The following is a 23,506-nucleotide window of genomic DNA, read 5'->3' as shown; positions in this document are numbered from 1 at the left end:
CAAAACTTCGGTGAGAGACGCAGATGCAAGCCAGGAAAAGAACCAAGCCTCATAACAGCCGTGATTCCGGCAATTGTTTTAGAAGCCCAATGATGCATACGTTGCTTTGCTTCTTGAAATAGGGTCAGATACGGGAGTAACTGGGGCGATTTGTTGTTTTCGACACGATGGGGTGACTGGGGAGTATTTGATATGCGCCAACGACTCATCGTGTTTGATTCCTGGCCGTGATATAGTCGATGAATACTTTTGACCTGATACTGGCCCTATCCCGACAGTATAGAGGCAACTGAAATGTGTACGGCGTTGTCTGCTACCTCGAGCGGACCCGTACGGACCAGGAAAAGAGCAGCAAAGTTCGCAGACTTTCCTCAAGCTATGCCTTGATGCCCATTGATAAGATAACATTATAAATCATGACGGTGCTCAATGTGGCTTGACGGGAAATGTCTACAGTGGATACTCCATCTGCCCCTGGAAGTAGTGTTCACTTGAAAATTTGCCTTTCTGTCAAGTGTCAATATGTTTCAAAAGAAGATGAAAACTACATGGGTACCTGAATATAGTCAAGGACCCGTAGACTTGAACCGAACTTCTCCATGCTTGATCCTTGCTTGAATGAAGCGTCAACGTCTTATTCATCTCCACGCGATAAGACTGAGGAAAGCGTCATGTCCATCCCATCAATTACCATATTTAGCCACGAAATACGCATTACACAATCCAGTTCGCCATGTTGTCATGCTTCATATCTACCAAGCTTATCCGTGGCTCATGTAAGACGATATCATACCTATGCGCGTGCAATGCACCCCGCCTTTGGGTAATGCCGCCCTCAACTTTGCTAAAGAGTCTAGGACTGTAAGATGCAATGTTGAATGTCGGCCGCTAGCATGTGGCTTTCCCAAGAAAGAAAGTCATGACTAGAGAATGCTCAGGTGAGAACTAGGAAACTTCAACATCACATAGTTTGACACCCCAGAGAGAAAAGAGCAAAAAGAGTTGCATCTATCCTCGGTTTTCAATTCTGGGACATCAGCACTTTTGGCTGATGGTTTTGGCGGACAGGAATCTTGTGTTTAACCTTGGCAGAGCTGGCCAATGATGGTCCCGCGCACGTCGCCTGGCATTCCTAAAAAAGCCTATGTACCAGCATTCCAGTCGGGTGTCGATGATGTACAAAAACGCAAACTAAGTTTAAAAAGAGCCGCTCACGCCGCTGGCGTATTTCTACTGTCATCCATCTTACATGAGCCCATTTTCTTTGGGTTGGATTCATTATAATACCCAGACAGTCGCTCGTTGAACCACCCATTATTCCATTCTGACAAGCACCCATTTAATATTCAATATGCGTTTGATATTTCCATCATCAGTGATACAATTATTTCTATTTTGCTGTCTTGTCGGCAACACACTGGCACAAATCGAAGGGGTGAGTAGACACGGGTCCCTTTTCCTTACTCCCGCATACGAGGCTGCGCATGGATGCTCAGAGTCATCCTCTCGCTACAAACAAATCCAGCGTCTTCAGAGACTTGATGGCTGATATTGATACTGTAGCTCTGCGTCTCTGGTACAGAATTAGTCATCAACAGCAAAGACCCAACTGGATGTGGGAGCGCCGGCGCTTGTCGCTATAATAAAGACGGCGAAGCAGATACTTTGGCTTGTTGTACAGGCGGTAGTAAGGTCAGTCATACTTTTGATGGTCCATTGATTTCACAAGGTCTTTCTGTTTCCAAGTGATCAAGCTCACGCGCGCATAGTGTTCGAAATCCGGTACCGAATGTTTAGTACGAGGAGTGCATAGTTTTTGTCGGTAGCACTCTATATATTCACGTTTGGTGGACGCAGTCAACTACAGGACGATGAAGTAGAGAATATCATAATATCTCTCGCCCAGGGAGAGCCTTGGGCTGGTCCGGATGGATAACCTTTACCAGTATGATAGACAGAACTCGCAGGTCAACCGTGAGATAATGGTTAAATGTTAATAGCTCAATCGAGGATTGAATTCTTGGTTAATGGATGCCTAATTGTGGCAATCTCTCTAGCAAAGACCGTGTCTTTCAGCATCAGCTCTTTTGCTCGTGATACTTGCACAATCCAAGTTGTCTACTAACAAGATGGATACATTTTAGAAGCGGAATACATTGTTGAAATGGATCCCATCTGTGATGTGCTGCTATCCACCCGCCAGTGGGTCGGCGCGGGCACTAACAAGGGACCTTGACGGGCTAAATATGGCCGCGCCCCACCGAGAGCCTCCCTCCGGGTCGCCAGTCAACCTAAACTCGACCTACGCAATAACCTTCTTTGTTCACTGATTGTCATCACGAACCGGCCATGGATTGTTCATTTCTTCTCCTCTTCCGTTTCTGAATATAACTTTCTCTCCCTTCTCTTTATATACTTGTGCGATCAATCTGTTCAGCCTTCAAAGTCACTGAAAGCTGTTGGAACCTTGCGCGTCCTTGGTCAGCTCTGAATCCCTTCAGCGATAGTCCGTATCACGACTCGACGACAAACGAACTTGACAACAATCCAAACCTCATCTGCAAGAATAAGCTGCACCTGATATTCCGTCGCGCATCGATAGACGTCGAGGGCAATCGAAACAATGCCTACAAAGTCGCTAGCTGAGCTCTGCATGGCAGTATGCCTAAAGAATATTCGAGGTATGTCGGAACAAGAAGAAATAAGAAACAATCAAGACGATGCCTGCGCGTGGCCGTTTGCTTTCCATTCACTCGACCTGTTGCTCAAATTTTTACATCACATTCTTCATTCAAGAAAATCTTTCATTCAATTACTTCATTCAAACACAGCACCATTCATTTCGTCTTGACCCCAACCTTGATTCCACATAATACCACTCTGCTGCCACCATGGCACTCCATGTCCCCGATGATGGCAGCCTTTGCCGCGCCCGCACCGCTCTTCAAGAATTAAACCTCTCTGACAAGCTATCAGAAATCACCGATGTGGGCGGTCTGCCGTACGACACTGTACGCCCCATCCTGATGCGCATTGACAATGCCGCACAGCTGCACGCAATCGAGACAAACTCCCCCCATATTGCCGAGTGGGACGAGGAGTGTTGGCGGCGGTTGATAAAAAAACACTTTCCAGTCCTCGAGGCCCAACACCAGACCGTACCTCGAAATCCGGCTTCCTGGCACAAGGTGTACGCACAGTATGTCAAGTTCAATGCTCAGGCCAAGGCCGAGGCCGAAGCCAAGCTGCGTGCTGCTTTTGCCGGCCTCCAGAAGAAAAAGGCAGAGTCGCAGAGTACAATCGAGAGTATCAGGTCATTGCCTCGGCCTCCGCGGGATGTCAGGCCGGTCGGCAGGAAGGAAGCTCAGGGCCGTAGGGGCGGCAGCAATGATACTGGTGAGCTTCGCTGGACAGCCGGCTCTCGAACCAAGACAACTACTGGAGCCAGCGTTATGCGCAAGGTCAAACGTGAAGCTGCCGAGGTTGCCGCTCGCAACAAACTTGCAACGCCCAATGGCCAGCTGGCTGTCCGCCAGGGCCAGATCAAGCGCGCTCCACAAGGCATGGTTCACGAGCAAGCCGTCAAGCGCAACCCTGCCCTCAAGGTCCGTCCGCAGCCAGTTCGCCGCCCGGAAGACGATGCCCACGATCGTGCAATGAAGGAGAGGGAGGCAAGACTCCTCAAGCTCAAGGCAAAGGGTGCCAGCATTCTCGAGGATTCAGATGTGGACGACGACGAGACGGATGACGTTTTTGGCGGTGGCAGCGGTGGAGGAAGACTCAATGTTGACGACTTGGAAGATCTCTTCGACGATGAAAAACCTGCCAAGACTCAGCGACCACAAAAGTCGGCCGCCCTTCCCGGCAAGAGGCTCTTGTCCAATGCCCACGGAACGTCTTCACCTGCAAAAATGTACAGATCAGGAAGTACGAGCACCAGCACGAGCAAAACCAACCGCTCAGAAACCAAGCCGGTCACTCAGTCTCCCCCGACCAAATTCTCATACATATCCAACAGCCCACCAAAGTCTGCAACTCCCATCAGTCCGGAGCCAAAGAAGATGCCAATGAAGCGCAAGGCTGTAGACGTTTTCATGAAGCCCAAGCCCAAGGCTCAGCGTCGATAATCAGGTCGTCCATCACCATCAACGGTCATTCTTTTCACACCAGACATTCCTATATGTATATACGGCATGATTTTACTATGCATTGCATTGGCGTTTAGGAAAAGGGCAGGGTCATTTACATAGCGTTTTTCAGGGACGGATGCATCTGTTTCATTTCCATTACAGCATACTGGCCAAGGAGCCAGGGGAGTTTTACCATGATTTCCCGAGAGTTGGCGACATGATCGACAAAGGGATTCTACGGAAATACTAGGACAAGAACATGTCTAGTTTAATGAATCAATCAATGTCTATTGTGCTTCTTTGATCATAAAAATGCCAACCGTGTCGCAATCCGTGAAAGAGTGCCAAATATCTCGAGAGGATATTATTCACACCTTTCTCATGTCCAGTCGTCTGATCCCGAGTGATTATCAAGCCTGACTGGCTTCGTCTATGTTGAGAAAACCGGGGAGTCGAGACATTTTCCCCCTGTGCCATCCACACGAATGCAACGTCTCTCTGTATGCCATGTCTCTGTACTCGATTCAGACCATTTTTACCGCCATACTAGGCCAAGACCATGTTGTTATTGACATCTTATTTGTCCAAAGGGGGATTGCAAACAGCTCGAACGGCCTTGGAGTCGATATGTTTCCTTTCGCAATCTATTGACCACCACGGAGCGCCAGGACCAAGTGAAGCGTTGCGCCGCCCTCGAGCTCGTACTCGCTTGCCGTCTTGTCGTCGACCCTATAGACAAAAGTCCAAGCGTTAGTCTTGACCAGTCCTCTGTTACTTGGCTAGAAGAAGCCGTGGGGGTCTTTCGAAAGGTCGTCCTACATTTGCTTGCCTCCGTAAATCAGACGCTGCTGAACCGGCGGGATGCCCTCCTTTTCCTCGACCTTTTCCTTGATCTGAGAGACCTAGTGGCAGCAAATAATCAGCATCTCGAGCTCTGAAAACACGCCTTTGTAACTTGAAGTAGAACGCGCCTGGCGCAACGACAAGAGTAGACCGTCCACGCTACAAAAGAGCGGGCGGCCCGTTGCAAACTCCTAGTTGATCCCCTCCAAGGGAGAAAGGCGACAGGTATTGGGATCGTAAAGAGAGAAGCGTTACCTTGTAGTCGGACTCGATATCCAGCTCAATCTCCTTGCCGGTGAGGGTGCGGACCCTGTGTGTGAGTCGCCCGGTTAGCCTTGTGCCAGGAGCCCGCTCTCGCCCGCGCAATCGCGGATGGCGGGGTTCGATGCCTCCTCGACTTACTTGATGAGCATGTTGGCGGTGTTTTGTTTGGACTGTTTTTTGGGGGATTATTGAGGTCGATTTGGGCGGTTCCGTGGGATAGATTATGTATGAATGTTTCTCGAATGTGTAAGCTCGGTTTGGGTGCAAGGCAAGTTGCGAGTCAAAGGATGACCGGTTCGTGAAAGATGCCTCAGTCAATGCCAGAAGGCAGCTGCCCGGCCGTGCCTATGGTGGGGTGATCGGCGGGACTGGAGGTGACCCCACATTTAAACCCGGCGTTCGCGCCCCGGCTATTCATCCACCCACTTCCTGCTATCTGTCCACCCATCTACAAAGTACACACGCAAATATCTTAATTACCATATACCAGATAGCGAAGGGCTCACACCGCCCCTCGGACTCCCGGCTAACCCTAAATAACCCGAACCACTAATTAACTAATCTAACTAACCCTAATAACTAATCTTAACGTATCTGCGTATTTTTCCCATTTTATTTGCCGAAGTTATCGTGGATAGAAGTGTTTTAAGAGCAGATGTACCTTTTTATGTGGCTTGCGTTCCAATCGTGTGTGGCGACCAGTGTGCACGGACTTTTTTTGTATGTGAAATGGAGATGGGGGGACAGATAGCAGGAAGTGGGTGGATGAATAGCCGGGGCGGGCGTTCGGATTACGGTCATTGATTGATTACTTAATCATGGTTCCTGTTTGCAGATGCTCTTATTGACTATTATAGGGTCACGACAAGAGTAACAGAGTCCGGAAAAGTCCATCTGATGAATAGTCTCGTCGCTTTATAATGTTGGCATCCTTTGCACATTTACCTCAAGACGGATTTGTCATTGCCGTGAGAAGAGTTGAATAACTCCTCAGTCATTTCTCAATTTTACAGTGATTATTACTTAGAGTACAGTGGAGATTCTCTTTGTTCCCTCATGAAAGCCAATGCTTCTATTGCTTCTTGTCATCGCCAAAGACGTTCAAGCCCAGACCTTCCGAGTCAAGCATGAGTCTGTTCCTGCCGCCAGCTTCTTGGAGCTGTTGTGCAATGATGCGGGCGTTTTCAATCTTCTTGAGCTCGACATATGCCTTGCTCTTCTTGATGGCTTCACCAATGAGCTCGGCGGATCGAGCCTCACCCTGTGCCTTGACCACCATGGCCTGCTTCTCCTGGCGCGCCTTGTCAACAACGAATGCGGCTCTCTGAGCCTCCTGCTGGGCAACCTGCTTGGCCTCGACGGCAGCTGTGAACTCGGGAGAAAAGGCAAGGTGCTAGAAAACATTAGTTGGATTCCTCATGGCCATTGCACTCGCCACTTACAGTCAGCGAGACATCATCCAGGAGAATGTTGAATCTCGCAGCTCTTTTCGACAAGTTTTCCCGGACTAGTTTGGCCACCATTTCACGCTGTGTAATCAACTGACTGGCGTTGAACTGAGCCACGACGCTCTTCAAGACCTCATTGACAATAGAGGGGAGGACTCGCTCGTCATAGTCCTGTCCTAGCGTTCTGTAGATTTGCGGCAAGGCAGTAACCTCTGGCCTCGAGAGCACACGGCATGTAATGTTGACCATTTGCAGATCCTTGGTGCCCGTCAAGGAGGACACATTTCTCGGCTTTGCTCGAACATCGTATGTGATGGGGGTCTCGAACCAGGGAAGCATCAAGTGAGTACCTGTAATCTAGTTAGAACCAAAAGTGTCTCGAATCTCAACTCCGGGCGACCCGCCGTACCTTCACTGTAAATCTCCTTGCTTACACCACCAACACGGGTGTACTTGATTGCTCTGTGACCACCATCGACGTTGAAAAGAGAGTTTTGCAACAGAATGGCACCGCCAATACCGAGAGTGATGAGTGCAGCGGCACCTAGACTGCCACCTCCACCGCCGCCGCCGCCAAAGGGAACGCGACGTCGGTTCTGAAGCGCAAAACGCCTGGCGCGTTCAGCGTACTCTTCTATTGGCGACTTGTTTGACATGTTGACGGGACTCGAGGTCGGCGGAAGGATTTGAAAGTTGGAACCGGAGCGTGCCAAAGAGCTTTCGGCTGTCGAGGACTCGGTCTAGCAGCTTCAAAAGTCATGATCCGTTTTCTTTGGATGCCGCTAGGATCCGCCCCGAGAAAAGAGGCCCGTGCTCCAGCTTACCATTGAAGCTGGGAGCCTCAACTGGGCAGCTTCCACCTAGGAACCGCAGCTCTAAAAGTGGTCTAACCTTTTTCCGGCAATGGGGGTGGACCCCGGTTCCTCTTCCATTGAAAGCTTGCAGGGCAACGCGCGCTTCTGTTCGCGATCGCATCCAATTCTTAAACTGGCTTGGCCTTGACCAAAATTCGTAAACCAAGAAAAAGTGTTGCCTCATCAGGTGGAACTAGAGAGTCGGCGCCTGAATAGATCTTCATCTTATCCTCCGCCCGTCTCTACCGCAAGTGATTCCAGTACATCTCTTGGCGCAACTATTCATATTGTGTTCCCAGCTTCATCCTTGACCCATTCATTCCCATCAAGCCTTGTGATCTGCCGTCCGCCATCCACGTCGCAGCCTTTTCACATAGCATATACTGCTCCTTAGAGAAATCTAGACCCCGGTCTCCATTCGCAATGTCGACAAAGCCGCCTTCTCGGGTGGTGTTTGTAGGAAACATTCCCTACGGTAAGGAGTGTAAAGAGCTTGGCTTGGCTCACTTGGGTACTGACGGCTATCACCAGGTCTCTCCGAAGAACAAATCACAGATATTTTCAGCACCTGCGGACAGGTCCTCAACTTTAGACTAGTGTATGACCGAGAGACTGGAAGGCCCAAGGGATTCGGCTTTGCAGAATATCCCGATGCAGGTGCGTCCATCCCATTCCTACAGTATTGCGACCTCGCTAACATGTACAACCACAGACTCGGCAGCATCGGCAGTAAGAAATCTCAATGACTACGAAGTAATGAACCGCAAACTTCGCGTCGATTACAGCACCGAAGGTCGTGTGGGCGAGGAAGACGACAAGATGGGACCAAGCACCATGAACAATGCGGGATCGTACTCGAACGGCGTATCGACTGCACCTCCAGTCGTTCCGGCCGGGACACTGCCACCGCTCCCGCCCGGAAAGGAGCTGCCACCCGGAGTCAGCTTCCACGATGCCATTTCTCGTACTCTGCATACGCTTCCGCCGGCTCAATTACTCGACATTCTCTCGCAGATGAAGACGCTGGCCACGACAGACCCGGCACGCGCGACAGAATTGCTCACTGCCGCACCTCAACTTTCATATGCTGTATTCCAGGCATTGCTGCTCATGGGACTTGTGTCGCCCGAAGCTATTCACTCGGTCATTGATACGAGCGCGCCGCCGCCTGTCCAAGCACCTCCTTCGGCCTATCCAGCGGCCTCGATGCCAGCCATGCCCGCCTTCCCTGGAGTTCCAACTGGCACACCTCCAGTGGCCGCTCCCTTTGCACCGCCTCCAGTTGCACAGCCTCCAGTCAATTACGGTGCTCCTGTTGTGCCAACTCCCGCACCAGCTCAAGATTCTGACCAATTGTTGAAAATGGTCATGGAGCTGCCTCAGGCGACTATTGATCAGCTTCCCGAGGGCGAAAGACAACAAATTATGATGCTTCGTGCCCAGTTGATGGGACAACACCGTTAAAAACCCTGTCACTTTCGCATTGATTAGGAGTTATGGGCCATGTCTACAATATGCAAATGCATTTGGCGTTTAGGGGAATCAGTTCATGAAAAGCATGTGAAACTCGGTAGTTTTTCACAGCCGGCGACTATATTCTATAGCGGCCACTGATCTTGAGAATTATCAACAAGGAAATCATACATGGATGCATTGTATTTATACTGTCAGGCTTGGACATGATACAGAAATGCTAGGAAATGGTAATACTCTCGAGTGCTGGAAAGCAAGGCTCTAGGTTGTGTAATCCAAAAGTATGAAAGGGGCTCTAGCATAATACACCTTGTCAAGTCAAGAATCATTCGATTCTACTCATAAGGTTTTGTCACTAGGGAAGAACAATACCCTGGGCAGAATTTTACATAATTGTAGAATGACAATGCATGTGAAAACCTACAATAGGAGCGCTGCTATCCGTGCTATGTCACCCCAGCTATCCGTGCTATGCCTCACTATATTTCGCAACTACCAGCCACCTGCCAGCGCATATGGAATCGTATGCAATAGTTTTAATTTTCTTATCTTTTACTAATCCATCCGAAGATCCTTTTTTGCAGTAGGAAGCTGTATATTCAACTAGTAAAAAGGATAATTATGTAGCCGGGCCTAGCGACCAGCTAAGCGAGCAATAGCCTTAGGTACGCAGTGCTATTACTACTACGGCTCCTATAAACAGCTGCTATTCTAACTATTATCGCATATAACGAAGAATTAGCTATTATTTCCTTTTATTTTATTTATATTTACGGCGATGGCGCAGGGGCTATATAGGCGGGATAAGGTGGGACATAGCACGGATAGCTGAGGTGACATAGCACGGATAGCAGGACTCTACAATAGGTGCGGTGTAGGTGGGTGGGTGTAGTGAATACAGTACATGGATTTCCAGCTACTTTCATCTTTCAGCGTCACCTCTTTCAACTCTTTTACTTTGGAAAAGTCAGACGGTCCATCTCGAGTCAATTCAAACTGTTATTGCCAACTTGAGCACGCGACCACTTGCCTCAAAGATCAAACGAGTTCCCGTTCAAACCCATCAAGTGTCACTCAAGATCTGGGCCTGGAGATATGCATCGGGATCCCAGGGTAGCTCCGCAGACTAGTACGGAATAGGCCCGCCGACCAACTCCAGTTCGTCGTCGAGGTCCAGTCAGGTCCAGTCTCGCCAATGTGGGGTTTCGTGTTTTGCGCATGACTGACATCACCAGGAAACCTAGGGAGCTAGTCGATAGTTACGTATTGGTAACGGTGGGATTGATCCCATCAATTCAAGCATCAAGTCTTTGCTCTACCCCGGGTAGTCATTCTTTGCTCTAGGTTAGTCTTTTTTCCCTGGAGGGGGGAAATGTGAGACAAGTTTTTTATTTTTCTTGTTTACACTGAGAGAATATTCGTCTCACCAAACGTCCCGAGCAATTGGGAATCCCCCATCTGACAAACCCGGAGCTTCAGCAGCTTTTTCACCGCCGACTCTTGACGTGTACAGGCTCAGTCCCAGTGGTCGTTGCGGTTGCATTGGCCTGCATACCCTTATTCCCGGGATTGACGTGCAGAAGCAAAGGTCCCCCAACTGTGCACGATTGATTCTCGGTGGAGCCACTCACTGGCCCATTTGATCGTCCGTACTGTGTAAGAGCTCGAGGTATCGGATTCCAACCAAGCATAACCTGTTGTGGGTTGCGTGCAGTGATTCAACAGGGCGTCCTTCTACCTATCAGCTTTCGACACATCCAAAGGAGAGAAAAAGTCTCCGCACCGTGCCTCGATTGCTTTCATCACATCAGCCCTTACTACCATGTCACAATTACCATCAAATACGTCTGGCACACCCGCGGGTCCTTCCAAGCCTTCCGTTGTCGGTTCGCAAGCTGCCTCTCCCAATGAAGCCTCCATGGCTCAAAAGAAGAAGAAGCATCGCGGCGGCCGCAAGCACCGCCGCCCACGACGAAAGTCCTTTGCGGCCCTCCCCGAAGATGACGGCGACAGCGTGCAAGGCGGAGAGAGAGAGTCTGCCGCCCTGAGCAGCGGTGCCTTTTACATGCAGGCACGCCGCACGAGCAACGAAAGTCTCGACGACCAGGCATTGCTCGACCACCGCGGGTATCCCTTTGGCTCGAGACCCCGCCGGCCCTCCATCCTCGCTTCGTCGATCCAATATCCTTCGCAGCAGGGCGACAGAGACTCTGTTGCTCGGAGACGACCAAATTCGGGACGCCGAGATAGCGACGTCGAGGAGGAGGGACCTACTGCCGAGAGCGAGGTAGAGCCTCTACTTGCAGGTTCGCTTTTGCGAGAAGCCGGCCAACGCAAGGGCTATGGCGCCAGCGATATGCGACCCAGATTCGAGAGGCGTGGATCGAGCGGATCTAGCAAGAGAAGGTTCAATGCTCCCGCCACGCCGTCAGGGGACAAGTACAATGTGAATTATCCTCCGTCGATGCCGCCCTCGCCCACATTGGGTGCCTCGGTCGTCAATTTTGGCGATGAGATGATGCGGGAAGAGTTGAACGCTGCCCTTTCCCAGTCGACCAACCACTTGCTCGACGACGGGACTCCTATGCATGGCTCGGCATCGTTGCAACGGCGGCATACTATAGCACTCCAGGCCGAAGACGACGTGTGCTACCCTCAGGAGGGCATGTCGGAAATCGCAGACGAAGACACGCAACCGTCGCAGGAGCAGCGCAACCGTCGTGGTCGCAAGCGCCGAGACCGATGGCCCGACTTGTCTGTTCTCGAGGATTGGTCAGTGTTTGAAAAGGAAATCATTGACAGAAACGAGGAAAGGCGGATCAAGAAGATTACAGAGCCGCAACTCATCAATGGTAGGCTTCGCCCAACGCAAAAGGGCTGGTTCAAGGCCGAGGAGGACGCGCCGTACCGATTCACATATTTCAGTGAAGAGCTACAGAGCACAATCCACAGCCAGACTATTTCCGAACTCGTGCAACCCGATTCGAGCTTTCAGGAGCTATTCCTGCCAGAGCCACCCATCTTGTCCGATTCTGAATCCGAGACGGAAGAAGAGGCGCTCCTGACAGCCCATTTTTCTGCACGAGGCTCCGTCAAGGGTAGCGAGACTGGTTACAGTACCAAAGTTCCGACCAGACAGCCTTCCTTGGCTCAACCGCAACGAGCCTTTGATGAGCCAGGCCTCGGTAATAGCAGGCCCCTTTCACCCAGGCAAGTACCAGGTGGTTCCGGCGATGCATCACGACAACAGTCGGGTGAAGCTACACCTGTTGGCAACGGCAACGGCAATGGGAATGGGATCAAGTCTCCACCTCATGGGATCGACTTCAAGTCGCCGGAACCATTTTCCCAAAAGCCTGTCCGTTTTGGCGATCGCCCCGTCTGGTGGCTCGATATCCTGTCACCGACAGCGGACGAGATGAAGGTCATTCAAAAGACCTTTGGCATCCATCCCTTGACTTCGGAAGATATCATGCTGCAGGAACAACGCGAAAAGGTTGAACTGTTTCGACACTATTACTTTGTATCGTATCGATCGTTTGATCAGGACGAAGAGAGTGATAAGCACCTGGACCCTGTCAACATTTACGTTGTTGTTTTCCGCGAAGGAATCATCAGTTTCCACTTTGACCACACGCCACACCCTGCGAATGTGCGACGGCGCATCAGACAACTGCAAGACTACATTGTCCTCAGCGCCGACTGGATCAGCTATGCCATCATTGACGACATTACCGACGTCTTTGGTCCTCTGGTCCAGCACATTCAAGAAGAAGTTGATGATATTGAGGATGCGATATTGTCGTTGAATGCTCAGTCACAACCCCAGGCGAAGCGGCGAAAAGAGGATGCAGATGAAAAGTCGGTGGCTGCAACAGGGGCTGTGGAGCAAAATGACGGCGACATGCTGCACCGAATCGGCCAGTGTCGCAAAAAGGCAACAGAACTCCTCAGATTGTTGGGCAACAAGGCAGATGTCATTAAAGGGTTTGCCAAGAGGTGCAACGAGCATTATGAGGTTGCACCACGAAGCGAAATTGGTCTTTACCTGGGAGATATTCAGGATCACATAATTACCATGACGGGAAATCTCATGCATGCTGACAAGTAAGTCGTCCGTAGACTTGATACCGTTTTGTCCCTCCCCATACATTCAGTACTAATCCTTCAACAGAACCCTGGGCGTATCTTCCAACACCTATCTTGCACAAATCAACATTCTCATGAACAAGCGAGCCGAGCAGACCAATGACATGCTCAACAAACTGACGGTCCTCGGTACCATTGTGCTCCCCATGAACATCATTACTGGTCTTTGGGGTATGAATGTGTGGGTACCAGGCCAAGAGTACGAAGGCGACTTGACGTGGTTCTGGTGTATCACGGCAGGTCTGGTGGCATTTGGTACTGCCTGTTACCTGACGGCTACGCGGGTCTACAAGATTGCTTGAGTGGAACCCATTTCATTGACACAGTAACCAGACTGGATGCCGCGATTGTATATACGAGCGAATGGGGATTTAACAGCGTTTTCTTCCTTTGTTTTCCTTTTCTTTTCTGTACAGCATACAGCATGCATTACGTACAAGCTTGGTCATGAATTGGATTCCTAGAATAACAAGCACAAGCAAAAGCTATGGGATGATGAATTGGCATATATAATTTGGGATACTTAGATCAAAAGCCAGCATAGTTTACTATTGAATGAATCAGAATGTCAACTTTTCAAAAGTCTAATCTTTCTGTCCCATTTGTATACTGAGAATGGAAAACGTACAAGTTGAAACATCTCCATGCCAGCCGGCTTGGGTCATACATGGCTCAAGGCAGTTGACGAGGCAATTGGCACGAAATGACATTCCTGCCGCGAGCACGACTATCATAATCCCTGCCAAGGATCAACTCAAGCCAAGTTTGGCAGAGTCACATATCATGAAATCACCCATCTTAACAGTAGCTAATCGAGTTTTATAACTTGTTCTTTTGTTTTTGTCTAGATAATGCGTTACCGTCTTTTAGTCTGATAAGGCTACCTAAATGGTGCCAAAACGCAAACGATGGAAAACTATGACTACCCCAGATACAGCGTAGACAATCACTGATCCTCTTTCTCGTATGCAAGAGAAATGCAAGAGAGGGTGTACGCCAAATACAACGAGGGCTCTGCTGGCCAAAACAAGTCGCGTCTCCTAAGCTGAATCGACCAAGAAAATCGAGTGCTGCTTGTTGGAGGTGAGAGGTAAGTCGGGACTCTGCCTCTGTCGTGGCCATGATCTTTAGTCATGAGCCACATGCTTTGAGATATTACAAGTTATACAGTGAAGGAGTCCCTCAATGTGGGTAGGTATGCAGTAAAAAAGACGAGGCTTTAAAACTCCCAGTTCTCATCGACAGACTTGATGGCCCACTCAAATTTGGCCTCCAAAGTCTTTGAAAAGACCTTGTTGATGGGGACGTCAAACTTTTTGCAAAAGACAACCGAGAGGCGAGGATCAATGTAGTTCTGCACCGTGTTAGTAAAATTCTAAAAACAATCGTAGTACAACTTACGATCTTAGAGGTGCCCAGAGCAACCTCCTTGTTATCCTCTTGAGTCTCCATCTTGCGCTCGGCCTGGTTCAGACTGTTTTCGAGCTTTTCAATCTTGGCATCAATCTTTGCCACAGTCGGGCCCTTGCCCTCGGCCTCTACCTTTTTGGACTTCCACTCCTTTCTGCGCTCCTTGCCAAGGTCGTCGGCAGCCTTGAGTCGCTCCTTAAGCTCCTTCTCAGGGAACGGCTTCTCCTTGTTCTCGACACGCTTCTTGTTGTCGTTTTCGAACTTCTTGGTAATCTTTGTGCGCTGATCCTCGACAAGGAAGTTGATGTGCTCTTGAACCCATTCATTGTTGTTGAGTTCTTCTTCCAGGGCAAAATAGTCGGCGCCTCGCTTCTTCTTCAACTTGGGATCGAGATTGAGCAGCATCAGCTTGTGACGCCAAATCTGGAACTTGATGCCCTTGATTCGGTCACCCATCTTCTCCATGGCGACGGCGTGGTTTGCGCCAACAGTACGCTTGTGGTTACACAGAATGGCCACCTCGCGGTTGGCCTTGGTGTACTCGACCATCTTGTCGGCAATGGTGGCGTTGGGCGGGAATTTTAGCTCCTTGAGGAGTCTGCTCATGGTCCAGGAGGCATTGTAGGTACGGAACACCTTGGCAGTCAAGCCAGGCATGTAGCCGTTGAGGTGCTTGTTCAAGGACGACGTGGTCAATCGATCAAAAATGTCATCACCCTCACCCTTGGGAGGCTTCTTGAAGAGCCTTATGTTCTTGAACACCTGCTTCTCCACCTCAACCTCGTCATAATACCGAATACTGTCCTTGCCCAAAAAGTCAAAAATGACAGTCTGGGGCTCTCTCAGTGTAATGTGCTGATACTTGAGAGAGCAGCAACCGACGGTTTCGGCTTCATTCTCCGTGTCCTTTTCGTTACCTGCTCTGAGGGCAAGTTTATCAATCAGGTAAATGGCGGTAGCGCGCTGCCGATCGCCCATAACGCTCGACTTGAGATCCTTGTTGTAGTCTCGACGAATGCGGTCAATGTACTTTTTGAGACTGCGGGCCTTTTCAAACTTTTTAAAGTCGCTCTGACCCTTGGTACTGGAATCTGCACCCGTCATGACATACTTGTAGTTGCCATTAATGTTCTCCTGCCACATGGCCAGCCAAGACGCATTTTGGTCATGCTTGACAGCCTTCCACTTGTGACCGGCAGGAGGCTCGGGCACCTTGGCTCCCTTGCCAATGTTGATGGTGACCTGTTCCGGCTCGACACGAAGCTTGAGTCGACCAGTCTTGGGGTGCTCACCACGGCCGCGGAAAAGCGAAGGAGGTTCGATGCGAAAGTTGCCCACCTTTTCCTTTCTGCCATTCCAGACACAGAACTTGAAGGGCTCTTCTTCCTTGTCCTTTTTCTCCTTCTCGGCCTTCTTTTCCTCCTTGGTGCGCGTCTTCTTGGCCTCTGACTTTGCCTTGTAGTAGTCAAAGATTGGCTTGAAGTCGCACTTGTCAAAGTCCTTGATGTTCACCTTGTTGCCTTGCTTATCCTTGGCGCCACCGTGTTCGGCGAGGACTCCTCGAAAGTCCTCGAAAAAGTTCTTTTGGAAGACGGGATTTGATGCGTGTTGACTGTCGAGCATGGCTCCGTAGAAGCTAGCAACTTCTTCTGCTTCGGGCTGCAACATGACAGGTGTTCCATCGTAAATGAGCCTGACATTCTTGGGGAGAAGCTCATAGGCTGGCGGGAACATGACACCGTTGTGCTCAAGAGTCTGCCACTTGATGCCGTCATCCTCAATCATGGGCTTATCCCACCATCTTTCGGCCTCATCTTCATCTTCAACGTCCTCGCTCGCAGCCTTACTGCTAGCAGCCTTCTTGACAACGTTCTTTGCGGGAGTCTTCTTTGCTGGCGTGGCAGTCTTACCCTTTGTTGCTGGAGCTGGTTTGGCCACCTTTTTTGCAGGCTGCTTCTTGAGAGGTGCATCCGAATCAGAATCCGGGTCCTTCTTGACACCGTTGGACTTGGCGACTCCATTTGATTGTCTCTTCTTTGGAGCCGCCAGAGGCGCATCCGAGTCCGACTCATCCTTGATGGACTTTCTCTTGGCTCTTGCCTCTCTGGCAGCTGCAACTTCAATGTCCTTCTTCTTCTGAGCCAACTTGGCAGTGAGAGGCTTGTCGTCATCCGAGTCACTGTCAATCAAGTCTGCCTTTGTCGGCTTTGGAGGGAGGCCTGCGCCTTCCGCGATGCCTGAGGATTTCCTCTGACGTTTGGCCTGGAGATTTGAGTTGTCAGTACAGATATATTACGCGTGATCGAAACCTTTGTCGTCTGGACGTACTATGGGCGCATCATCACTGTCGGATTCGTCCTTGTAGCTAACATTGGAAGTTCGCGACTTTCTCTTGACAAGGCCGTTGAGGTGTTGGCCGTCCACGTCCATAGCATTGTCCTCGTTCACGGGACCATTGCGGATCGAGACAGGTGCGGGCAACCCGCCCTTGGAAGAGGCGTCCATGGCTTGGTCCGATTTTGAGACGGTTGCTGCCGAGACTAGATGCAAGTCAAGTTAGGTGATGAGATTAAGAACATTGAGGGAATGTGTAATGTTGAAGAGTTGAATCACGGGCAAGGGCGTCAAGTGAGGGCGGGCGGCATCTCGGAAGGCGGATCGCAAAGTGAATGGGCAGGCGCCAATAGTAGATGGTATAATGCAACTTGGGAAGCGCTAGAGAAACTTACGACGTCCATTGGGTCGCGACAAGGGCATGTCGTCGTCGGAAAAGTCTGAAGCCATCTTGTTGATGTTTGGGGCAGTCAGATAGGCTGCAAAGGATCGGTTGTGGCTCGAGTCAAGAGTGAATCCGAGATCAGGCTTTGCTTTTGCTAGCGACTTTGTGCAGAAAGTACCGGTAGTAGACGAGTCGATGCGACAAGACCTGATGGTTGACTGCACCGCGGTGAGCCAACCCCGTCTATAGCTGGACAAGAGGCGCAAGGAAATGTTGACGGTTGAAGAAGCCGGGCAAGTCAAGGGCAAAGGGAGAGAAGGAGAAAGGAAAAAACAAAATACAGCAGCTATGCTGGGGGGGGGGAGGAGGGAAAGGAAGACTTGGATTTAGAGAAGGGAAGAGAGGCCTTTCCCAAGTCAGTCTGAGAGACAGTTCTGGAGAGGCAACGAACTAGGATTGCCCCCAGAGGTGGAGCAGGTGCACAACGCCGATTGAAGGCTAATACGTAGGTACTACTGTACGGTACGACTTATTACTGCTGGGTGGGCAGTGGGCACTAGGTACGCGGACCAATCAGTGGGTGACGGGGGGGCTGACGTCGCTGGGAGACTGCTGTAGGCTGGGCTGGAAAGGCAGGCAAGCAAGGCAAGGTAGGTACCGAGCAAGCCCTCGACAAGGGAGTTGTCACTGACGGCCGAGCCCTGTCGAACAGCTCCAGCAGGATGGAGACTTTATTGGTAGCGCAAGTGGAAAATTTGGCAATGGGCGCCGAAGGACCGAGATGGGATTGGCAGTTGGCGACAAGGTGGAAACAGGTGGTGCAGAAAGGCAGTCACCTAGCATGTACGTTCATGGATTAGCGCTTAGTGTGATGCTTGCTGGATGGCTGGCTGGCTGGCTGCTGGCTGGGCGCCTTGCTGGCTTTGCTACCTTTTACAAAAAAACACGATCGATCGCAAAGACCCATCCGATGAACAGGCACGTTATGGACCGGCAAGTCTGAACAATTCTTGTTGCCTCATATACAAGGCCAACAAGCTTATTATGGATCCCAAGAGCTTGGTCCTTGGATACGTGCATAGCAGAGTTAAAAGTGGAGATTTGAGAAAACAGCGCACAGACCAACTTCATCACCCGAGAGACTTGAAGAGTTCAAGAACTTCCAGAGAGGAGGAACTTCGGCAGAATCCGGCTTAGGCCCGAAAATTGATGCGAGGGAAAATAGGTGCAGCCAGTTGAGCGAGAAGTTACGGCAAGGAGCTCGTTCAACGTTGTTGCTTTGGTCTCCGAACTTGAAGCCCACCACTTCAATCCTCCCCCCATCACCCATTGACTCAATTGATCGCGACTGCGCATCGTGATCAAGGTGTGACCCCGGACGAACCCCTCCGACACACTCTCTCAATACCAATCACCATGCTTTCGAGGGTAGCACGCCCGGCTCTGAGAGCTGGAGCTGCGGCTATTCCTGCTCGGTACGTCGGTCTCTATTCAACCTCAAATATCCACTCGCGGTTGTTGGCAGTGTCCGGGCGCATCAGATATATGCACAAAAAGAAGGAATGAATGAGGCCAAGGGATTACGCAAGCATCAACTTTTTGAATGCTCGACATGTTGTTCATCCGGACCGTGATGGGGACATGGAGTGCGCATTTCGCAGATGCATCGTGACGTTGCATGCTAACACAACTTCCTTCTTTGCAGCGTCACCAACAATGCCGCCGGCTACGCCACTCTTCGTGAAATCGAGGGCCGTCTCAAGTCCATTCGCAACATTGAGAAGATCACCAAGACCATGAAGATTGTCGCCTCCACCAAGCTCACCCGCGCCCAGCGTGCCATGGCCGATGCCTCCAAGTACGGTCAGACCTCGGGTGAGGTCTTTGAGTCTGCCGAGACCAAGCCTCTCGAGGCCGAGGGCAAGAAGACTCTCTACATTGTCTGCAGCTCCGACAAGGGTCTCTGCGGTGGTGTTCACTCTGGTCTTTCGCGTTACATTCGCCGCACTCTCGGCCCCGGCCAGCCCGAAGCCGACCTGGTCCTCATTGGCGAAAAGGCTCGATCTCAGCTCACCCGTACCAACAGCAGCGACATTGTTCTGAGCTTTGCTGGTGTTGGCAAGGACGTTCCCACCTTTGCCGACGCCCAGGCCATTGCCGACCAGATCACCCAGCTCCCCGGTGACTACTCCGACATTAAGATCCTCTACAACAAGTTCATCAACGCCACCAGCTACGAGCCCTCTGTTGTCCCGGCCTACTCTGAGGAGGCCATCCTCGCTTCCGCCAACTTTTCTGCTTTCGAGGTTGACGAGGCTCTTGTCGGTAACCTGCGGGAATATGCTCTGGCCAACTCTCTGTACTGGGCTCTTGCCGAGGGACACGCTTGCGAGATCTCTGCCCGAAGAAACGCCATGGATGTGAGTTTATTTGAATCCATCCTGAAATCGCTGTTTACTAATCCTTTACTAGAACGCCTCCAAGAACGCCGGTGAGATGATCAACAAGTACCAGATTCTCTTCAACCGAACACGTCAAGCCGTCATTACCGGAGAGCTGGTCGAAATTATCACTGGTGCCACCGCCTCCGAGGACATGTAAACTCGAGGCCTAGAGAGCTAGATGATAGATGGGAGGAGTTGGTATAAGACTCGAATATTCCCTTTGTATCAAAGTAACCACATGCAGTGAAATTCTGCATCACCCTCTGTACCAAAGCCTCAATACATTTTTGTCCGAATCTCGGCAAGTACTGCGTGATAGCAAAGTTGTTAATGATGGTAAATCAAAGTTCTGAAATGAACCATGTCAAAATCAATTTTTTACATTGATGAATACCATTTCATGATCAGTAAACTCTGACATGAGCTGCTGAGCCAGCAAGCAATTCTACAGTGCTATTAATAAACTCACATAAATGACAGCAAAAAGAATCGCTAGTTTGACGTGCATCATGTTTATTCTATGTAGCTCATGTAATCAGCAGTATAGCTGATGCTTGTTGGAGGTGCTATAATGCAACGGATCAATGCCAATGCCGCCCATGTGCCAGAGAATTTGCCACGACATCCCGATTCGCCCGACAGGTTTACTTTCCCAGGCATTATATGTACAAAAACCCAATGACTATGCATTTCTTGGGCATATCTCGTGTGGCATATACCCTCGCCATCCCAGTATGAGCTTGAACATTCAAAGACCCCAAACTCCTTGTCAAGATGATCTCCATCGTCACCCCTATCCCGTCATCTCAACGTCGCTAGCATCACTCTCGGCGTACATGGCGACCTTTTGACTTCTACGTCGTTGGCTCCCAAGCTCTTCTGTAGGCGTGTCGTCAAGAACCAGCTGATTGCCATCAGCTTCCCATTGGGCCTTGATCTCCTGGGCTTTGTGGTCCCATTCCTTGGAATCCACCTCCCACTGTTTGAATTTTTCTTGATACACACGTTTTTGTTCTCTTGCCTGCTCCTCAAATGGCTGTTTTTCCTCCGGAGTAGCTTCCTTCCACATCTTACTAGTCATGGTACGGACGTCATTCGGACTCGGTCTGCCTTTATTCAGCCTTCGTCCCTCTTCACACCGTTTGCGGGCCACCTCGAAATGGGCCTTGCTGTACAACAGGTATGAGTTGCCAGCTACTTTCTGCGGCGGCCATGGTCTCTCGCCAATCTTGCTGAACACGTGTTGCCAGGCAGCATCCTGGTGAGCTTGTATACGTGCTTGCTTGGAGGTGTGGGGCGAAAGAGGTTCTCCCTCGGCTTTGCGTTTCTGCCCATTGATGGATGTTGCCAAAGAAGCCTCCTTTGACAGGACAAGTGGGGAGGGCACCTCGATTGGTCCAAGCATGGTATCAATGACTTCAGACGCGGCGCGGAGGCCTGATAGATATGCGCCGTGGACAGTAGCAGGGTGGGTTCCCGTTGTGTGCTCACCAGCAAAGAAGAGATTACCCACAGAACGAGCCATGGTGTCATAGTCATCATGCTGCATGGACGGAGCTGCAGACGAGTACGAACCACGAGCAAATCTGTCAGATCCCCATCGGGTGACTACCGCGTGCACGGGTGATGGAACCTTTCGACCATAGACACCGCGAAGAACCTCGCTGGCTTCTCTGATCAGCTCGTCATTCTTGGAATACTCCGTGTCAAAACCGGCGTCACCTGCCATGAGGGCAAGAAGAACCGGAACGCCACTGGTATTGGAGACGTCAAACCACTGAAAGAAGCGGCCGCGCTGAGAGGAGTAATCGCTCTGCTTGAGACTGTGGCGAGAGTGTGGAGTTCGCAAGACACCAAAGATGTCACGGCTAGTGTCCCAAAAACGTTCTTGGTACACCAAGATGACCTTGTTTAAAATGCCAAAGCCCAGACGGCCAATGGCGTCCGTCTTCCACGGCGGCAGAGGTGGGCTGAACTCGATATTACCGTGCTTCAACACCCCCAGCGGTATTGTGGAAACAACATAGTCGGCGTCAATCTCGACACCATCCTCGCAATGGACCTTGGCGGCGCCACTGCCATCAGCATCATAGGCGACCTTTGTGACGATGCTTTCTTTGCGGATATCTAGCTTTGATGGTGCGTGTGCTAGGCCATATGGCACACTCTGATAGCCGCCGACGACCATGGTGTGCTTACCCTCCCATTCGTTGCCAGCATCAATGTCCCATAGGCCTAGACTCAAATTCTTCAGGTTTGTAGCATTGCTGTATTCTAGATTGGCAATATGCCAGTTCATCAGTCGATAGTCTTGGGCTGTCAAGTCGACAATGTCCCTATATTGGGATATCGAGTCGTCCAAGAGCCCTCCCAACGTAACGTCGGAAGATTTTGCCAGTGCATCTAGCTCAAGATCACGGTCTTCTGCAACCCCGTCCTTGAGTGCCCAGCCCATCAGCCGAGCCTTGTGCGCCGCATTGAGAGTTGTGGGAGCACCCGGCTCAACGTGGATCCTACCCGTCGCCTTGTCGGTAGAGACGGGAACGAGATTGACTTGAGGTGCAAGGTTTTGCTCTGCCACTGGTAGTGCTTGTGGCAGGGCTGCGAGCGCTTCCTCCACGTGGGCAATCGTCTTGGCCCCTTCGGAACTGCTGTCTCTTCCTTCATCCATGAGCGCCCTATTGCCTTCAATGAGTTTCGAGGGTGCGTTCTTATACTTGTACTCGCTGACACGCTCTAGGCAATCATTGAAAAGCTTTTCGACTTGCAGATCTCGGTTCGCATTAACTGGTTTGCCGTTTGAATCGTACAGGGTCGTGTCTGGTCGCAGTGCATAGTACGGCAAGGCCATCTGTCCCCTGACCAATACATTGAGGGGATTGCCTCGCTCAAAGCCAGTGATGATCATGCCACCACATTCAATACTGTATCTTTGACCCTTAAAGCCCATTAGACGTTGGCAGTCCCCACCGTTGACAGATCGCGAATAGACGCGTCCACCCAAACGACTTCGGCCCTCGAGGACTACTACTTTGGGAGGTTCTTCGCCCAGGTCATGAAATTTATCGGTATACTGCTTAACCAGGGTGTCCAAGTGTCTCGCACAACCCAGGCCAGACATACCAGCACCAATGACAACAATAGTCTTGGCTTTCCGCCTCGGGGCGGCACCCTTGGTGCGGCGTCCCTTGGAAATAGGGACTTGGGCACAGCCATAGTTGATGTAGCCTCGGCGGAGCAGCCATTCATAGGACACGTTTGCCACATCAAACCATCGTGTGTCTCTGGCGCAACCAATGGCCTCTTCACGTGCCACGCCTACACGCGGGTTGTTCATCCATAATCTCAGAATACCATTGCGGATGTTGAGATAGGTTGTAACTTGTGCATGACTGATATGCTCTCGTAATATTTGATACTCCTCTTGATGTAACACATATGGGTTGAGTCTCGAGTGCTCTGCGGCGGCAATGCATTGATTCGCATAGTCATATGGTGCTATGTCTGTGGGTATCGATACTTTTGGTCGAACATCATATTTGCGCCTCGACGAAGATGGCTTAGCTGGAAGAGGTTGAGTCTGGTCGACACTCTGTATACTCTGTGGAACTGGTGCTTCTATTGATTCCTTTGAATCAGTCACGTGGACAGGAGTCGTTGCTTTACTGCTAGGTGATGGAGGAGGCGAAGATAGATCTGACAGGTCTGACATGGCAGAGGCTGAGGAGGCGAAAGACTTTCCAACACCCTCTTGATACCCAAGCAGCGCCGA

The 23,506-nt window shown here is 50.6% G+C and overlaps 8 protein-coding genes across 8 annotated transcripts; 4 read left to right on the top strand and 4 right to left on the bottom strand.

Annotated features, from left to right (window-relative positions):
- Positions 1-2,891: 2,891 nt before the first annotated feature.
- PFICI_00896 (uncharacterized protein) lies at positions 2,892-4,127 on the top strand (the record flags this gene model as incomplete). Its single annotated transcript, XM_007829477.1, has 1 exon — positions 2,892-4,127. The coding sequence occupies one exon, from the start codon at positions 2,892-2,894 to the stop codon at positions 4,125-4,127; it is 1,236 nt and encodes a 411-aa protein (XP_007827668.1).
- A 647-nt stretch (positions 4,128-4,774) lies between these two features.
- Positions 4,775-5,386, bottom strand: PFICI_00895 (Ubiquitin-like protein 1; the record flags this gene model as incomplete). The annotated part of the gene is made up of 4 exons (XM_007829476.1): positions 4,775-4,859; positions 4,950-5,032; positions 5,229-5,283; positions 5,376-5,386. The coding sequence occupies 4 exons, from the start codon at positions 5,384-5,386 to the stop codon at positions 4,775-4,777; spliced, it is 234 nt and encodes a 77-aa protein (XP_007827667.1).
- Positions 5,387-6,309: 923 nt separating this feature from the next.
- PFICI_00894 (Prohibitin-2) lies at positions 6,310-7,341 on the bottom strand (the record flags this gene model as incomplete). Its single annotated transcript, XM_007829475.1, has 3 exons — positions 6,310-6,630; positions 6,680-7,035; positions 7,095-7,341. 3 exons carry the CDS (start codon positions 7,339-7,341, stop codon positions 6,310-6,312), a joined length of 924 nt encoding a protein of 307 aa, XP_007827666.1.
- A 621-nt stretch (positions 7,342-7,962) lies between these two features.
- Positions 7,963-9,003, top strand: PFICI_00893 (uncharacterized protein; the record flags this gene model as incomplete). The annotated part of the gene is made up of 3 exons (XM_007829474.1): positions 7,963-8,014; positions 8,071-8,196; positions 8,252-9,003. The coding sequence occupies 3 exons, from the start codon at positions 7,963-7,965 to the stop codon at positions 9,001-9,003; spliced, it is 930 nt and encodes a 309-aa protein (XP_007827665.1).
- A 1,831-nt stretch (positions 9,004-10,834) lies between these two features.
- Positions 10,835-13,463, top strand: PFICI_00892 (uncharacterized protein; the record flags this gene model as incomplete). Its single annotated transcript, XM_007829473.1, has 2 exons — positions 10,835-13,119; positions 13,187-13,463. 2 exons carry the CDS (start codon positions 10,835-10,837, stop codon positions 13,461-13,463), a joined length of 2,562 nt encoding a protein of 853 aa, XP_007827664.1.
- A 917-nt stretch (positions 13,464-14,380) lies between these two features.
- PFICI_00891 (DNA topoisomerase 1) lies at positions 14,381-17,355 on the bottom strand (the record flags this gene model as incomplete). Its single annotated transcript, XM_007829472.1, has 4 exons — positions 14,381-14,515; positions 14,563-16,833; positions 16,900-17,111; positions 17,301-17,355. The coding sequence occupies 4 exons, from the start codon at positions 17,353-17,355 to the stop codon at positions 14,381-14,383; spliced, it is 2,673 nt and encodes an 890-aa protein (XP_007827663.1).
- A 1,351-nt stretch (positions 17,356-18,706) lies between these two features.
- PFICI_00890 (ATP synthase subunit gamma) lies at positions 18,707-19,891 on the top strand (the record flags this gene model as incomplete). The annotated part of the gene is made up of 3 exons (XM_007829471.1): positions 18,707-18,765; positions 18,996-19,710; positions 19,763-19,891. 3 exons carry the CDS (start codon positions 18,707-18,709, stop codon positions 19,889-19,891), a joined length of 903 nt encoding a protein of 300 aa, XP_007827662.1.
- A 636-nt stretch (positions 19,892-20,527) lies between these two features.
- On the bottom strand, positions 20,528-23,446 carry PFICI_00889 (uncharacterized protein; the record flags this gene model as incomplete). The annotated part of the gene is made up of 1 exon (XM_007829470.1): positions 20,528-23,446. The coding sequence occupies one exon, from the start codon at positions 23,444-23,446 to the stop codon at positions 20,528-20,530; it is 2,919 nt and encodes a 972-aa protein (XP_007827661.1).
- Between the last annotated feature and the right edge of the window lie 60 nt (positions 23,447-23,506).

Source organism: Pestalotiopsis fici (genome assembly GCF_000516985.1).
Source record: "Pestalotiopsis fici W106-1 unplaced genomic scaffold PFICI_Scf_1, whole genome shotgun sequence".
NCBI classification, from domain to species: Eukaryota; Fungi; Ascomycota; class Sordariomycetes; order Amphisphaeriales; family Sporocadaceae; genus Pestalotiopsis; species Pestalotiopsis fici.
This window is presented reverse-complemented; position numbering and strand designations above follow the sequence as displayed.